At 52.9% G+C, this 17,970-nt stretch overlaps 1 protein-coding gene across 1 annotated transcript; it reads left to right on the top strand.

Moving 5' to 3' along the window:
* The first annotated feature begins 11,045 nt into the window (after positions 1-11,045).
* LOC121107770 (zinc finger protein 501-like) lies at positions 11,046-14,732 on the top strand. Its single transcript, XM_040653867.2, has 5 exons — positions 11,046-11,341; positions 11,489-12,026; positions 12,216-12,342; positions 12,953-13,063; positions 13,173-14,732. Exons 2-5 carry the CDS (start codon positions 12,003-12,005, stop codon positions 14,438-14,440), a joined length of 1,530 nt encoding a protein of 509 aa, XP_040509801.1. The 5' UTR covers positions 11,046-11,341; positions 11,489-12,002; the 3' UTR covers positions 14,441-14,732.
* The last annotated feature ends 3,238 nt before the right edge of the window (positions 14,733-17,970 follow it).

Below are 17,970 nucleotides of genomic sequence, written 5' to 3'. Positions count from 1 at the left end.
AGGAGGCAAGCAGTAGGACTGCGTAGAACAGCCTCTGGTGCAGATGGCCAACAGCACTGGGAAGGCTGGAGGGCCCCAACAGGAAACCAAGGTCTTGGTCAGCTTGGCTGCGGCAGTTGTGTCTGCTGCTGATGCTCCGGAGGGCACACGTTGTCCTCGTGACACTGGGGCCTCCTTGTTTCCTTGCAGCCCTGTAGGGAGGCCAGTAGGTGTAGTATCATTCTCCCTCCCAGAACGCTGCCCACCCACATCCCACTGACCGTGGGAGAGCGTTGGGCCATCTGTGAGGGACAGGACCACCCTTTCCCAGAGGCTGCAGCTATGGCTTAACCCTTCTGTTTCATCAAACAAACCAAGGGCTTTCCTCAACCTCAAAGCACCTGCACAGTGCCTTCTTTGCCTGCCTGTAATCACGGCCTCCAATTATCTGCTCTAACACGTCTCTGGGGAGGCTTTGTTGGTAATGGCCCCACAGGGACCAATTAATACTCCAACACTCTCCAACATTTCTGGACAGCATTTTGGCTGCACCTTCATCAGTTGGCTACAGCAGTCTTCTCTCAGTAGCTGAAGCTCAACAGACACCACATACGCTGTGGGGCTCATTACAGTGCAGAAAGACCTAACAAGCCATTTCCCTCCAGTCTTCAAGACTTGCTCATGAGGGAGGTCTCAGTGTGGCAGATAAGGTTTTCAAGGAGCACTGTCCAAAAAAGGAGTTGTCATCTGTAAGGGTATTTCTTCTTACAGCAGACACCGAGATGTCACTGAGTGCAGCACAACTCCTGTGACACGGATGGCAGCTCCGTCAGGGAGAGGGAGGTACAGCCAGCATGGGGATAGCATTGCGGGGATCCAAGAGGGAAATGTAGTCAGTGAGAGCTGATAACTGAACAGTGACCTGCAACAGACAAAGATGGGAATTAATGCAGGTGGAGGAGAAAGAAGCCGGTGCAAGAGGAGGGATGCAGGGGGCCAGTTGCTGGTGGCCAAATGTGTGGTCGGTGCTGGTCCGGCTGGGTGTGGGGGAGGTGTGGGAGGGAGCTGATTCCCCTCCAGGACCCAGGACTACAACCTCAGGATAAGATGCCTCAACTGATTCAGCTGAATCCTGTCCAGGTGGCTGCAGGGAGATGGGGATGTGGGGGGGTGTGGGGAAGGAGTGCCTCAGCAGCACAGGGGCCTTCTGCTGCTAGGGGTGCTGCATGGGGCTGGGGGCTCAGAGCTGCACTGCATGCTCAGGGCGTTGCAGAGGGGACTTTTCAGGAAGGAGGACCAAACGTGGGACTTTCTGCCCTGTGTTCATTTTCCTACCCTTCTTCTGAGCTAGCCCCCTTGCATCCTCTCCCACCCAGAAACACCTCTGCCTTCATGGCATGCGGGGTCCAAGGCATGAAGCGCCTCCTCTGCAGCCAGAGCTCCAGCAGAGCAGAGCTGCATCTCTCCAGGCCTGAGCTCATTTCCTTCTGCAGCGCACGGGGGCTGAGAGCAGCTGCTCGGGGCTGTGGACAGCACAGTCTGTGAGGCTGGGAAGGAGCTGAATTTCTCTGAATGAGATGCCATCACGAGGACACTTGGCTCTCTCGAAGAGAGATGTCCTTGCAAGCTGGTGAGCTGCCCTGCAGGATGCACATCTCTCCCATAGCATCTCTGTGTTCCCTGAAAGCCCAGGGAGATGAAGTGGAGAGATGCTAAGAGAGATGTCACATTCTAAAAGTGAAACCAAGCACTCCTGCCACTTCACAATGGGCCCACCTGGGTGGGTCAGGACTGCTTTCTCCAGAGTCCGCGGGCAGAGGCCTCTCCTCTTCCTTACATACTCAAACTCACTGGAAAAAAATCTCAAGTCGTGGATCTGAACAGGCATTTTCCTCAGAGAAAGAAAAAGTATCGGATCGATTCTGTGGCAGGAGGAAGGTCACCAAGGAATGGTACGGGGTTTTGCCAAGGGAAGCCTCACCTAACTTGCCTTTTTCTCTCCTTTGATGATTAGCCAATGTCCAGGAGCGGCAGATGCCCAACAGCAGCTCCATCAGCGAGTTCCTCCTCCTGGCGTTGGCAGACACGCGGCCGCTGCAGCTCCTGCACTTCTGGCTCTTGCTGGGCATCTACCTGGCTGCCCTCCTGGGCAACGGCCTCATCAGCACAGCCGTAGCCTGCGACCACCGCCTGCACACCCCCATGTACTTCTTCCTCCTCAACCTCGCCCTCCTCGACCTGGGCTCCATCTCCACCACTGTCCCCAAAGCCATGGCCAATGCCCTCTGGGACACCAGGGCCATCTCCTACACTGCATGTGCTGCCCAGGTCTTTCTGTTCTCATTCTTGTTGTCAGCCGAATTTTACCTCCTCACTCTCATGTCCTATGACCGCTACGTTGCCATCTGCAAGCCCCTGCACTACGGGACCCTCGTGGGCAGCACAGCTTGTGCCAGCCTGGCAGCAGCTGCCTGGGGCACTGGGCTTCTCCATGCTCTGCTGCACACTGCCAATACCTTTTCACTGCCACTCTGCCGAGGCAACACCGTGGACCAGTTCTTCTGTGAAATTCCTCACATTCAAAAGCTCTCTTGCTCGTACCCCTACCTCAGGAATCTCAGTCTTATGACATTCAGCGTATTTTTGTTTTCGGGGTGTTTTGTTTCCATTGTGCTTTCTTACGTGCAGATCTTCAGGGCTGTGCTGAGGATGCCCTCCGTGCAGGGACGGCACAAAGCCTTTTCCACGTGCCTCCCTCACCTGGCCGTGGTCTCCCTCTCTATCAGCACTGGCCTCTTTACCTACCTGAAGCCCCATTCCATCTCCTCCCCAGCCATGGATGTGTCGGTGGCAATTCTGTACTCGGTGGTGCCTCCAGCAGTGAACCCCCTCATCTACAGCGTGAGGAACCAGGCACTGAAGGGTGCCATCTGGGAACTGTTGTTATGGATGTTTTCCAGTAATCACAAAGACTCCATCTCTCTCCGCAGGTGACTTCTAATGTATCCCACTCTAAGCTTGTGCTCGGTTGTTTTCCATTAGTATGTTTCTTTCTTTCATACAGCCTACAGCATACTTTCATGCAGCAAAGGAAGTACATGGGCAAGTACAAGTGTTCTGGGGGGTCCTGAAATGTGTGTTTGATACAAAGAGAAGATCTCGTGTTCAGAGGTTCTCCACTGTGGAAAGGGGATTTAGCTGGGGGTCCTGAGGGAATAAGAGCCGGCCGTGAGCCAGCACTGCGCTCCTGTAGCCTGGGTGGCCAATGGTACAACAGAGGGGCTGTCCAGCAGGGACAGGGAGGTGATCGTCCTCCTCTACTCAGCCCTTGTAAGGCTCCATCTGGAGCGCTGTGTCCAGGCCTGGGGAAACCAGCGCAAGGAAGACATGGAGCTGTTGGAGCAGGTCCAGAGGAGTGCCACAAAGATAATCAGAGGGCTGATGAAAGACTGTGGGAGTTGGGATTGTTTAGCTTGGAGAAGGAAGGGTCCGGAAAGACCTCATTGCGATCTTGTGATACTTGAAAGGAGCTTACAGGCAGTGAGAAGGGCTGACTTTTATGCTGGAAGATAGTGATAGGACAAGGGGCAATGGATTTAAACTGAACGAGGGGAGGTTTATGTTGGATGTTGTGAAGAGATCCTCCACGCAGAGGGTGGTGAGGCACTGGAAGAGGCTGCCCAGAGCATTTGTGGATGCCTCATCAGTGGAGGTGAGTGGAGTGGCCAGGCTTGATGTGTTCCTGGCAGTCTGGTCTTGCGGTTGGCAAGCCTGCCCATCAGCACAGGTTTGGAACTAGATGATCCTTCTGATCTTTCCAACACAAGCCATTCTGTGATTCTATGATTCAGTGGACATAACTTGTACTTAATAAAATCTACTTTGACAGAACTATGCCTCTTGCTTTCCTTTGCTGTCAATTAAGCATATCCATCTGTGTCTTCATGGTGTTTTTCCTGCGTGTCAGGAAGCTGGGAATTGGTGCCTAGTGCTAACTCTAACCCATAGACTAAACCTTTAATCTAACCCTAACCCCAACCCTAACTCCTAAGCCATAACTCCAACTCCTAACCTTAAAGTCTAACCTTAACCCTTTCTTGTCCTAAACTTCAACCTAAACTCAAACTCTTCCCCCTAAACACCCTAACCCTCATCACAGCCCTCGCCCTAACACTAACTCAAGTGCTAGCACTTCACCTAACGCTAAATCTAATCCTTAGTGCTAGCCCCAGCCCTAACTCTTCTTTTTAACCTCACCCTAACACTGAACCCTGTCCCTGACCCTCCGGTTGGTTGGCAGCTGGTTATCAGGTGGGGTAAATCAGGCTGCTGCTCTTTCAAGTCACTTCCCAAGATGGATGGAATTCTCAGCATGAGTCGGACACAACATGTTGACATACAAACGTTTCATAAGGGCTGCTCATCAAGGCGCTGTCATAGAGAAGAAGTCTCGCCGTGAACTGTGGAGAATTCCGGAAGATCCTAACAAGCACTGGAAGATCCAGGCAGGCTTCTGAAGCGCAAGCAGTCCGGGAAGCACAGTTGGCAGTACGTAAGTCAGGGAGGGAGGATTGGGAGGGATACCTGTGAGAAGTAAAGTGATGGCTGAAGGCCTTAGTAAGTCACTGCAACCGTATGTGAGCCCAGAAATTGAGAGAAAAATGCATCTGGAAGTGAATAAGGAGGAAGAGACTTATCCTGGGAACACGGCAGGAAGGAAGGCCCCTCCTGTGCTGATCAGGGGAAAATGACAAGTTTCTATCTGGTGTGCGTGGCTCTGCATGTGGGATGTGGCATATTTGCTGCGGGCAGCAATTGTGCTCAGCCATGCCCATCAGCTAGCTGACCTGGTTCTTCTCCTCCCTTTTCCCTCCCTTGAGTACACGTGAGTGCACTTCCAGCAGCATCCATGACTGTGGAGGAAGCCCAATTCTCCTGCAGTGTTGGCTCAGCGCTGCAATGGAAGAGGGAAGAGTTTGTGAGACACGGGGGAGTACAGGGCCAGCGCTTGGCCATGCTGCTGAATGAAGCACAGCTGGATCAAGCCCTGAGTCAAGGTGCCAGGCAAGAACCAAAACAGCTGTAGCGACAAATCTCTGTGTAATAAATGCGTCATAAAGAACTCCTCCTTTTCAGAGTTTTGAGGGTTGTCTATAAATCCTCGTCATTTATTTTTCATAAGCCACGGACATATAGCAGCAAGATAACGACTCTTACATTTTATCTCCACGTAGATTTATAAAACCATTAAAAACAAAATCAGTTGTAAGTGACCTTCGGAGATCATCTAGTCCAACTGCCTGACCACTTCAGGGCTAACCAAAAGTGAAAGCACGTCATGCAGGGCTTTATCCAAATGTCCCTTGAGCACCAGAGGTCACGGGGCAAGAACCTGTAAAGGAAGCCTCTTCCTGGGGTCTATTTGGAATGGAGTAAGTTGGGAGATGAAAGAGAAGCAGAGGGTTTTTGTGTCCTGACTTGAGACAGCTACTGATGTATGGGCTGCATAGGTAGACAGTGAGCAGCATCAAAAACTGGCCGAATGGCCGGACCAGTCGGAGTGGTGGTCAGTGGCACAAGGTTTTGCAGGAGGCCAGTAGCTGCAGGTGTGCTGCAGGGCTTCATAATGGGCCTGGTCCTATTTGACATTGTCATTCATGTTCTGTGATGCTGTTCATCAACAGTGATGCTGTTCCAGACGTATCCCCTTAATTCCTTAAAGAATTGATTGGGATCGTCGTCCTGGCTGGGTGGCATGTAGTAGGCAACCACTTTACTTCCTTGTCCCTTAATCAGTAGCCCAGAGGCTCTCCACCACCTCACAGCCAACTGTAAGCTCCATGCAGAGCTCACGTGGGACACCGAGGGCACAGCCTTCTGCTGGCTGGATACAAGTGTTGGTTGAAGCAGACAGGACAAAGCCCTCCCTCCATGCCCCCCTGGGTGAACGCCCATCCCCAGAATGGCAGTCCCTCTCCTCCATACCCCCCTCTGAAATGCTCCTGTTCCTGCAGACGGGGCGCTGCGCTCACAGCTCTGCAGAGCGCCCCCACAGCTCTGCAGGGATTCACGTCTGCAACAGAAGGACTTTCCCCACAGCAGAGGGAAAGCAGGGAAGTTCAGGAGGAGGGGAAAAAAATGGAGTTTTCTAACCCTTAGTGCAACAAAACATGACGTGTGACAAAACAGTGGGGGACATCAGCAGTTCAAGTGATTTTTCAGGGAGTAAAAGTGGAAAAACTTCTTCATTTTTATTTCCTGTTCAGGGAAAACCTGCTCATTGCTTCTGAGAACATGGTGATGTAAAAAAACAAACAAACAAACAAACAAACACAAAATAGTGAGAATGCCTACTAAACTAAATGATACTTCCAACTAAAAGGAAAGAGAAGAGACGTGACTGATGCCACTTGACAGGAATTAGTGGATGCAGCTTAAAAGTAAACCATCCCAGCTCCTGGCTGGGCTGCTGCCTCCTGTTGCTGGGGATCCCCACCCCTCCCAGCTGCTAGTTTCCTCCCCACGCATTGGGCTCCTCCAACCCCCAGGGCCCTGCTGTACCTCTCCTGCACCAGACCAGGCCCCAGCTCCCTGGCATGGAGGAAGCAGCGCTCCTCGGTACTGCAATCATCATCTCCTTGCAGTTTGCTGGGGGTCAGGGAGCCTTCACAGAACCTCACCTGAGGACATGGGCAAGCTCCTGCTGGCTTCACTAGCTCACCAAAACCAGCCTCCACTTCCTGCAAACTGCATTCCAAGCACAGCAGCTTTAGCTGAGCCCAGCAAATGTGAAGGCCCTGCTGCAGGAGGTCTCGGGCACACCTTCCCAAGGTCAAAGCAAAACCCTTCATGCTCAAAAGGGATCACTTACAAGGCAAGCATGCATTGGAGAGCGCTCTGATATCCCAGTGCTGGGCAGGTGAGCTGCTTGCGCACACTGTGTCTTTGCACTGCCTTCTGCTTCCAACACCGCCTGAAACTTGGGATGGTGCATTTAGGAAGAACAAGCTCAGCTTTCTGTGGGTCTACTGGAAACAACCGAGGCTTGGTGTCTCACAGCTGCCCCAAGCTCCTGATTAAAGCATTCAGGAAGAGCAGCAGAACCTACATGCAGCGCGGTTAGGAAGGATGATAGGGTTGTGTGAAAGAAATGGCTTCCCCAGAAGCAAGCAGTGGGCTGGAGTCGGCACCCAAACCAAAACCTGCTTGCACCTTTCCCTCTCCTCATTCCACACGCTGACATTCACTTTAAGAACAAGAAACAAGACTACAGTGAAGAAAGCTCCAGAACAACTCAGCTACTTTATTCACCCCCTTCCCTTTCCACTACCGATGATTCTCAGAAAACCTCCAGGAGCCACGTTACTGCTCTCCTGACCCTTCTCTCACGTTCATCAGTGCACTCAGAAATTACAGGTTCACCACAAAAAGCCACAGGTGGTGTCCAGGCTGGGGCTTTGACTGAAGCTCTTCACGCGTTTGAGGCTCTGCAGGATCTGTATCTTTAGCGGCAGTGCTGGTAGGTAACAGGGCTGGAACTGCTTCTGAAGGTTCCCAGAGTCTTGGGGTGCTTCTACAGCCCCTGGGCTCTGTGGATGTGCTTGTGGGTGTTGAGTTGAGATCTGCGTTTAAAGCTCTTTGCACACTCCGGACACTGAAAGAATCTCTCCTGTGTGGATGCGCTGTTGGCGCTTCAATGCAGAACTGCTTTTGAAGCTCCTCCCACACACAGGGCACTGAAAGGGTCTCTCTTCTGCATGGATGTGCTGGTGGAAGGTGAGGTGGGAAGCCCTTTTGAAGCACTTGTGACAATCTTGTTATGTCACTGCTAAATCACTGCAGCATAGCTGTATTATATCCATAAATATAACACTGTTATCAGCATAGTGTCAAGTTTGCAAGTAACATATAAAGCAAAGGAGAACTGAACCGCTCCTCCCTGAATCAAAAACGACCAAAAAATATTCCACAGTATTTCTGGCAACACTGCTGGCTCACGTTCAGTCTAGCATCAATCAATACCCCCAGGTCCATTTCCTCTACAATAATGGCTCACATTGCTCAGGTAAGGAAGTGCAGAACCGGAAGGCGTTAATGGGATGGTACGCACACCTCAAATAAATGGGATGGCTTACTTGAAACAAACACAAAAATCAAACAACAAAACATCCTGCCAAACTGGAGAGTATTTTTTCTTCTCCTGAGAAGAGAGAGTATCTGACAGCATTGCAGCCAAACCAGCCTGTGACAGTCAGACCACTGACACCAACTGCCATGCCTTTCTCACCAGACATCCAGCTAAACGCACTGCTTGGTGGTTCTGTGCCAGGGCTGTCTCCTCACCACAAGCTGCACATCACTCTGCTGAATGGCAGCACTACTGGTGTGAAAAGCTGTCCTAGAGAATCACGGGGCATTGGACAAATGGACCGCTGCCCAGGGGGGCGCCTGTGCCATCATCAGCACTGATTGGTGTAGATGCATTCCTGATGTTTCCAACATGGAATTCCTATGATGACACAGAAGGGGAACCAAATGGTTCGAATCTAACCGCTAATTGTGTCCACACAATCAGCCCAATCTCCATGGCTCTCCTTGCTCGAGGTGTTGAGGAGCTGTAAGGCATGCCTGACTGCCAAAGGGCAGATCTGTGCTGAGGAGCTTTGCAGTCTCCCAAAGCTGTTGTGGGATGGCTAAAGGACGTGGCAAAAGAGACTGGAGTGAGTTGTGAAAAAGGGAAGGCTATTGCCTGGGTGGTGGGAGTGTGGGAATTGAATGTTGTTCCCCAATCAGAACAAGATAAGAATTTGGTTAATTTCATGGCCTCTGCTACCATTTGGGTCCTTTATTACAATTAATACCTCTTTTCAGGGGTCTTTCTACTTTAGCAGGGTTCTCTGGTACTTTGCATTGCTCGTCCTCTAGATAAACCTTCCCCAATAACGCATACTCAGTATGTAAGTAAAAGGCTATTGCTTGTGTGGTGGTAGGCCAGAAATGGGGAGGGGAGGGGAGGCGGTACCTCAACTCCTCCTCACTCAGATCCAGCCATCATCCCCCCACCCACACATTCCTTCCCCTCCCCCCACCGGGGAGAAGGTGCACGGCCCGGAGAACAAAGAGCAGTGCCCACAAGGGACGGGGCTGCCTGGCCGAGAAAGGACTGCTCTGCACGTGAGCGATAGGAGCCCGGAGACAGAACTACACGTACACAGACCCTCCTTAAGGAAGGCGGTGAGGTGCTTTTTTTTACCAATGAAACGCAACCAAATGCTGTATGCCACAACTGCCCAAACCCAGCAGCCCGGCCCAGGCAGTCGTCCCAGCCCAACTGAGCCCGGAACTCCTCTTCCCTCACGGCCACGGACGGCGTGTCTTCCGGCGGGGCGGGACGGGACGGGACGGGACGGGACGGGACTCAGCCTTCGCTTGGCTCCGCTGCTCTGTGTTCCCCACTCCTCGCTCTGCCCTGCCCTGTCCAGTCCTGCTCTCCTCTCTCCTCCTCTCCCCTCGCCTGGAGGTCTCTTCGAGCGGCGCCTTTGGTGCTGTGTCGCCTCCCGGGCTGCTGCTCCCGGCTCATCCCGGGACGGCGCTCAGCCCTGTGGGCAGAGACGGAGCCGTCGGTGCCGCTTCCAGGAGAACGGCCGCCTCTTCCCAGCAGAGCAGGTGAGGCGGAGCGGGGCGGAGCGCGTCACCCTTTCCTCCCTCACCCCGTGGCAGCGTGGGCACGGCGTTTCCATTTGCCATCCATTTGGGTGCTGCTGGGGAGGAAGAGCGGAGGATCACACAGTGGCCCGGGTTGGAAGGGACCTCGCGGTTCATGAAGCTCCAACCCCGCTGCTGCTATCAGGGCCACCAACCTCCACGTTTCATAGCAGCCCAGGCTGCCCAGGGCCCCATCCAGCCCGGCCTTGAACACCTCCAGGGATGGACGGGGCATCCACAGCCTCTCTGGGCAGCTGTTCCAGCACCTCACCGCTCTCAGAGTAAAGAACTTCCCCCTGACACCCAACCTGCAGCTGCCCTCCTTCAGCTTCAAACCATTTCCCCTTGTGCTGCTGTTATCTGCCCTTTCACAGAGTTGCCTCCCCTCCCGTCCTGTTTATGGGCTCCCTTTAGGTCCTGGAAGGCTGCAATGAGGTCATCCCACAGCCTTCTTTTCTCCAGGCTGAACAAGCCCAGCTCCCTCAGCCTGTCTTTGTAGCCCTCTGATCATCTTTGTGGCTCTCCTCTTCACCCTCTCCACCAGCTCTCTCTCCTTTGTGTACTGGGGGCTCCAGGCCTGCGCACAGTACTCCAGGTGGGGCCTCCGGAGGGCAGAGTAGAGAGGGACAATCAGCTCCCTGTCCCTGCTGGCCACCCCTTTTCTGCTGGAGCCCCGGATACCCTTTGCTTTCGAAGCTGCAAGACCGCTCTGCTGGCTCATGTGAAGTTTTTCATCCTTGAGGACCGCCAGGTCCTTCTCTGCAGGGCTGCTCTCCAGGACTGCTCCTCCCAGTCTGTATGTATGCCTGGGATTCCTCGGGCGCCAGTGCCAAACCTTGCACTTTGCGGTGTTGAACCTCATGAGGTTCACCCGGGCCCCCCTTTCAAGCCTGTTGAGGTCCCTCAGGATGGCATCCCTTCCTTCCACCGTGTCAACCGCAGCACTCAGCTGGGTGTCTCCAGCAAACTTCTGTATTCAGTCTGATGAGGCGGTGTCGGACTTGCAGTCCGAGTTACAGTGGGGAGGGATTTACTCCCCCGGTCCCCAGCTGGAGGTTTAGGGATGCAGGGCTCAGGGAGGTGAGAAATACTGGAGTCCTGGCTGCCAGTGGAGACTGAGGCCAAGAACTCATTCAGTACCTCCGCCTTCTCTTCATCCGTTGAGGCCACTTCTCCTTTTGCATTTTGCAAAAGAGGTCAACAGTAAAAGCCCCGTAAGTGTGGCCTAAAGGATTGTGGGTGAGAATGAGAGATCTTTGTTTTTTGTCCAAATATGTTCTAACATCAGAACTTCCAGCCTGTGCCGCAGCAGAAAAGGAGTATTGGGGAACGTCAGTGGTTTTTGATTCACAGAGGTCAGCAGCTGCATGAAGTACATGCACAGCAGCCTCCCTGTTTCTGTGGGGGTTGGGAACAGCGTTTTGTGGCAATGTATGATTGCAGAGTGAATGTGTGACATACGTTTCTCACCTGGGAGCCAACACTGGCTGTGGCAGTTTGATGCGCAACAGTTGCTTCCATTTCCATTGGTAATCCTAACACTGCTGCCGGAACTGCACGCTCAGCTTCCCAGAACCGAGTTGGATTGACACTGGCTCAAGGAGTCCCAAGGCTCAGAGTGCTCCCACATCCGACGTAACCTTCTCAAGGCACAAAGGTAAGGAGCTTGGATATGGCTGGGTCCACTCTGAGTCCCTGGCTTAGCCAAGGCTTTATGTGGAGGGAATCCTATGTTCCCAGTCACACTAAGACATATCATTAGAGAAACTCACAAAGCTCCAAAGTAACCACGAGTCTAATACAGAAGATCTGTATCAAGAAGGAGTCTCGACATCAAGCTGCGAGGGATTTCTGTGCAGGTGTGACCTCGAGAGCCATCCCTGCTCGAGGGCAGATCCTGTCGTGCAGCGCGCTGCTGTGCAGGAGAGCTCGAGGGGTGCTTGGGCTGCTCCCTGTTTTGGGGTGAGATGACCGACTCCTTGCCTTGCTTTGTTTTTAGGCACGCAGTCCGTGTGCCCTCAGCTGTTGAAGTGAGTGTCAGCTATGAGTTCTCTTGGCCCCCTAGTTTGAGACAGCTTTGTGATGGTTCATCTCTTTGAGCCAGAGCGTTAGCAGTGCTGTTGCTGGTTGTCTTCCTGTGCCAGGCCTGGTGTGCCATCCCGGAGGCAGTGCCCTGCAGATGGGCTGGGGAGGGCTGGGCTGGGACAGGGACTGCTGCGTTGCCTGCCAGCTGCCCTGCCCTTTCTCTTGTCCCTGCAGGCTCCAGTTCAGCTTGTGCCTTCCAGGCGTGATCGTCCCAGGCTGCAGGAGAGCAGCAAATGGCCACAGCACATCCGTGTCAGGTAGGGGCTGTGGGAAGCAGGCAGGAGAGGCCAAGGGGCGAGGGATGTGAATGCAGGGGGAGAGGGAGGTGCCCTCAGCCAGCATGCGTGTGCTGGGGCCGGAGAAGCGGCTGGGACGGGAGTTTGTGTCGTGTAGAGCTGCTTCCCTGGGCCTTGGCTGTTCCCAGCAAGGAGCCTCTTTGCTTGCAGGAGCCCGTGAGCTTTGCGGAGGTGGCCGTGTATTTCAGCAGGGAGGAGTGGGCGCTGCTGGACCCTGCGCAGCGAGCGCTCTACCGGGACGTGATGCTGGAGACGTACCAGTGCGTGGCCTGGCTGGGTGAGGGCTTTGCTGCCTTTCCTCCTCGTTAGGGCTCCTTTGGTTGTGCAGGATGACTTTCTGTATTCCGAGCCTACACTAATCGCTCTGCAGTTTCTTCTTAACCAATGCCACAATAATAGAAACAAACGAAAGACAGAGAAGTGTGTGATGTATAAGGTCTTACTGTGCTCAGTACTGTGATAAAAGCCCAGGGTCAGTGCTGGCCAGCAGGCACCAGTCAGCAGGGGGAAGATCAGCTTACTTTAAAAACCCCTTGTGTTGCTGCATTGCCTGATGCCACCAGCTCCAGCTGCTGGACGACTCGATGGTTACTCCTTTAGAATTTAGGATTTTCCATTCAATTGCCATAAATATTTTGATGCCATGCTCACTGATATATTGTAAGCAAGTAAGCATGCTGTTGTAAAGTTAATTTTAAAGCAAATATGCCTTCATAATTTCCAGAGATGTAAAAGCTTTCTTTGCTCCAAAGGAAGCTGTGGCCCCAGTGTCATTCAGGCCCAAATGGTGCTTTCTCCTTGGGGAGGGACACACAGTGGAGATGTTGAACAGTCACTGTGCCAGAATGATGGAAATGCTCTCATCTCCCCTGTTTCTGTCATTGAAGCTCCACTTCCAGCCCCCAAACCCGGGCTGATCTCCCTGCTTGAAGGAGGGGAAGACCCCTGGATCCCAGATGTGCGTAGCCCGGAGGCCGTGCCAGGAGACCTGAGCCCAGGTGAGTTGCTGGAGGGAGGGAAGGAGGAGGCTGGGGCTGGAAGAGTCCTCTCTGTCTGTGTTTTATTTTGGGCACCGTGTGCAATTTCTGGATTTCCTCTTTCCTCCAGCAGGAACTGGGATTACAGATATACTGGAGGATGTGCAGGAAAGTGGTGTGGCCGAAAGGCGGTGGGGTAGTGCCTGTGTGGGAGAAATCAGAAGGGATGTCCCAGGAGGCCTGGAGCAAGGTCAGGGTGAGCACATCAAGAAGGCACTGGGAGAGCATCTGGAAGAGAAAGGAAGGAGCCCACTGCACTTCAACATAGGTGAAAAGCAGGACGTAGAGCCCAGGAGCAAGGATGTGTGTCAGATGAAAAAGCAGAATCCATGCACTGAGTGTGGGAAAAGCTTGGAAATAAATTCCAGTGTCATTAACCACCAGTGCATGCATGCAACGAAGAGCCTGTACAAGTGCTCTGAGTGTGGGAAGAGCTTCAAACGGAGAGCCAAACTGAAACGCCTCCAATGCATCCATACAGGATGGAGACCCTACAGGTGCTGTGAGTGTGGGAAGAGCTTTAAAAGGAGTTCCCACCTCACCTGCCACCAACGAATCCACACAGGAGAGAGACCCTTTCAGTGCTCTGAGTGTGGGAAGGGCTTCAACAGCAGTTACAACCTTACCTGCCACCAACGCATCCACACAGGAGAGAGACCCTTTAAGTGCTCTGAGTGTGGGAAGGGCTTCAAAAGCAGTTATGAATTGAAGGTGCACCAGCGCATCCACACAGGAGAGAGACCCTACAAGTGCTCTGCTTGTGAGAAGAGCTTCAAAAGCAATTCTGAATTGAAGCTGCACCAGCACACCCACACAGAGGAGAGACCTTACAAGTGCTCAGAGTGTGGGAAGAGCTTCAGCAGAAGTTCCCACTTCAACTTCCACCGGCACGTCCACACAAGAGAGAGACCCTTTCAGTGTCCTGCGTGTGAGAAGAGCTTCAAACGCAGTTATGAATTGAAGAAGCACCAGTGCATCCACAGAGGAGAGAGACCCTTTCTGTGCTCTCAGTGTGGAAAGGGCTTCAAAAGGAGTTCCCACCTCACCTGCCATCAGCACATCCACACAGGAGAGAGACCCTTTCAGTGTCCCGAGTGTGGGATGACCTTCAGAATCTGTTCTGAATTGAAGTTGCACCAGCTTATCCTCACAGAGGATAGGCCCTACAAATGCTCTGAGTGTGGGAAGTGCTTCAAAAGGAGTTCCCACCTCTCCTGCCACCAGCACATTCACACAGGAGAGAGACCCTTTCAGTGTGCTGAGTGTGGGAAGAGCTTCAAAAGAAGGCCTGATTTGAAGCAGCACCAGCTCATCCACACAAGAGAGAGGCCCTTTTAGTGTTCTGCGTGTGGAAAGACCTTTAAAAAGTGTTCTGAACTGAACCTGCACCGGCGCATCCATATGGAGGAGAGACCCTTTCAGTGTCCCGCGTGTGGGAGGAGCTTCAAAAGAAGATCCGAGTTAAAGCTGCACCAGCGCATCCACACAGGGGAGAGGCCCTGCAAGTGCTCTGAGTGTGGGAAGAGCTTCAAAAGCAGGTCCCACCTCACCTGCCACCATCGCATCCACACAGGAGAGAGACCCTTTCAGTGTCCTGAGTGTGCAAAGAGCTTTAAATGCAGATCTCATCTCAACATTCACAAGCGCAACCACAAAGCACAACGGCTGTAGAAGCACCCCAAGACTCTGGGAACCTTCAAAAGCAGTTCCAGCCTCGTTAGCGACTGGCACTGCCACAGAAGGTACAGATCCTGCAGAGCCTCAAACTTGTGAGGAGCTTCAGCCAAAACCCCAGCCTGGTTACGACCTGTGGCTTTGTGTTTTGAACCTTACAAATCCCTTGAGTAGAGGAAGAGCTCTGCAGCCAAAATCCTTCTTCTTCTCTGCTGCTCTTCTTTCTCCTCTTTGGATGCGAATTCTGCATGTTGCTCTCTGTCAGCTGCAGTCAAGGTGTTGAGCGGACAGTCAAAGGAGAGTCCAGAGTGGGATGTGTCACAGCCACTGGAAACCCTCTGCCAGGTGGCACGTTTCTGCCAGGGCAGTGTGCAAGGACAGTCACCTCTTATCTCCCCTGTAGACACTCACATGCTGGGGGGCAACAGGTGAGGACCCAAAGGAAACCTCAGCTGGGCCGATACGTCACCAGGAAGGAAGAAATTCTGTCGGCTGGGAGTGTGGGAAGAGCTTCATCTGGAGCTCAACCCTCAGTACACTCCAGAGAACCAACGCCGGGGAGATTCCCTGTGAGTGCCTTGACTGCAGGAAGAGATCCGTCCAGAGCTGGGAGCTCATCACACACCAGTGGATCCACGTGAGGAACCCTACAGATGTGCAGCCTGCAAGAAGAGCTTTGGCCACAGCTCGAACCTGCTGAGGTAGCAGAGTGTCTGCAGTTGGGTGAAGTCCAGGACATGCCTGCACCAGTGAGTTCACGTGGCAGGAAGCCTTAGAAATGCCTTGAGTGTGAGAAGGGCTTTGTGCAGAGCACGAAGCTCCTCCCTCGCAGGAGATGGCAGTTGTGGCAGAAGTGCTTCAAACGTCCCATGTGTGGGAAGAGCTTCAACCACAGCTCCCAGCTGAGCAAGCACCAGGGGATCCACTCAGGGCAGAGACCATAGATGTGCCTGCACTGCAGGAAGAGCTTCATCCAGAGCTCAGTCCTCGTTAAGCATTGCCCAGTCCACGTGAGACGGTGGCCCTGCAAGTGTCTCTCCTACAGGAAGAGTTTCTCTCAGGGCTGGCACCTCATTTCTCATGGGGAAAGCTCCAGGAGAGAGAGCTTGAGGATGCCCAAGGATGGGGTAGACCCCTGTGCTTCTCCCCACACAGGAAGAGCTGGCAAAGGAGATGGCATCACTGGCACCCTCTGCAGAAGGGACTTAACCCAGGAGCTTCAGATGGCCTTTCCTTGCTTCCCAAAGCAGTTCTCTCAGCATGCCCACGTTCCTCTTCTGCTCTTCCTGCCTGCAGCTTTTTGATGCCATTTCCTTAGGAGAATGGCATCTTTTTTAGGCTGTGTGGGGATGTTCTGTGTGTCTGTGTGCGTGTGTTGCTCTCAGTAATTTCTGAGTGCGCAGACGAATGTGAGAGAAGGGTCAGGAGAGCAGTAACGTGGCTCTAGGAGGTTTTCTGTGAATCATCTGTAGCGAAAAGTGAAGGGGTGAATAAAGTAGCTGAGTTGTTCTGGAGCTTTCTTCACTGTAGTCTTGTTTCTTGTACTTAAAGTGAATGTCAGCGTGTGGAATGAGGAGAGGGATAGGAGAGGGAAAATATTCCACCTCTGCACACACTGGAATCAGCGCAAGCACAGGCAGAGCTCCCAAGAGACTGACCACCCCCCGTGGTGCCCATGTGCAAGGCTGTTACGCATTTCTGGTTTTTCATGTTGGTAACATGGAAAGCTGGAGGCCCTGTGTGCTTCAGCATCATCAGCATGCGTGAGACGTGGTGGGAATGGCCCTGTGAGGGGTGTGCTGTGTGTGATGGATGGCTCTGGGCTCTGCAGGCTGGAGATCCACTCAGGGCAGAGACCGTAGAAGTGCCTGCACTGCAGGAAGAGCTTCATCCAGAGCTCAATCCTTGTTAAAGGGTAAAAAAGTCCATATTAGTCCACATGAGAGCTCCCCTTTGACCTTGAAGGTTTTTGCTTTGGCCTTGGGAAGGTGTGTCTGAGCAATGTGCTGGCCCTTCTGCAGCAGAGCCTTCACATTTGCTGGGCTCAGCTAAAGCTGCTGTGCTTGGAATGCAGTTTGCAGGAAGTGGAGGCTGGTTTTGGTGAGCTAGTGAAGCCAGCAGGAGCTTGCCCATGTCCTCAGGTGAGGTTATGTGAAGGCTCCCTGACGTCCCAGCAAGCTGCAAGGAGATGATGATTGCAGTACCAAGGAGCGCTGCTTCCTCCATGCCAGGGAGCTGGGGCCTGGTCTGGTGCAGGAGAGGTACAGCAGGGCCCTGGGGGTTGGAGGAGCCCAATGCGTGGGGAGGAAACTAGCAGCTGGGAGGCGTGGGGATCCGCAGCAACAGGAGGCAGCAGCCCAGCCAGGAGCTGGGATGGTTTACTTTTAAGCTGCATCCACTAATTCCTGTCAAGTGGTATCAGTGATATGTCTCCTCTTTCCTTTTAGGTTCCCCCAAAAGGCATTCTCACTATTCTGTGGTTTTTTTTTTTGTTTTTTTTTTTACATCACCATGTTCTCAGAAGCAATGAGCAGGTTTTCCGTGAACAGGAAATAAAAATGAAGAAGTTTTTCCACTTTTACTCCCTGAAAAATCACTTGAACTGCTGATGTCCCCCACTGTTTTGTCACACATTGTGTTTAGTTGCACTAAGGGTTAGAAAACTTGTTTTTTTTCCTCTCCTCCTGAGCTTCCCTGCTTTATCTCTGCTGTGGGGAAAGTCCTTCTGCTGCAGACGTGAGTCCCTGCAGAGTTGTGAGCGCAGCGCCCCGTCTGCAGGAACAGGAGCATTTCAGATGGGGGCATGGAGGAGGGGGACTGCCATTCTCGGGGTGGGCGTTCACCCAGGGGGGCATGGAGGGAGGGCTTTGTCCTGTCTGCTTCAACCAACACTTGTATCCAGCCAGCAGAAGGCTGTGCCCTCGGTGTCCCACGTGAGCTCTGCATGGAGCTTACAGTTGGCTGTGAGGTGGTGGAGAGCCTCTGGGCACTGATTAAGGGACAAGGAAGTAAAGTGGTTGCCTACTACATGCCACCCAGCCAGGACGATGATCCCAATCAATTCTTCTTTAAGGAATTAGGGGATATGTCTGGAACAGCATCACTTGCCCTAGGCACTGTAGTCCATCAGTGCTGGTCACTTGTTAAGAGGCAGCTCGTAAGAGCACAGGTGCAGGCACTTTCAAAGTGTTGCA

The sequence above is a fragment of the Gallus gallus genome, chromosome 29, assembly GCF_016699485.2.
Source record: "Gallus gallus isolate bGalGal1 chromosome 29, bGalGal1.mat.broiler.GRCg7b, whole genome shotgun sequence".
Lineage (NCBI taxonomy): Eukaryota > Metazoa > Chordata > Aves > Galliformes > Phasianidae > Gallus > Gallus gallus.
This window is presented reverse-complemented; position numbering and strand designations above follow the sequence as displayed.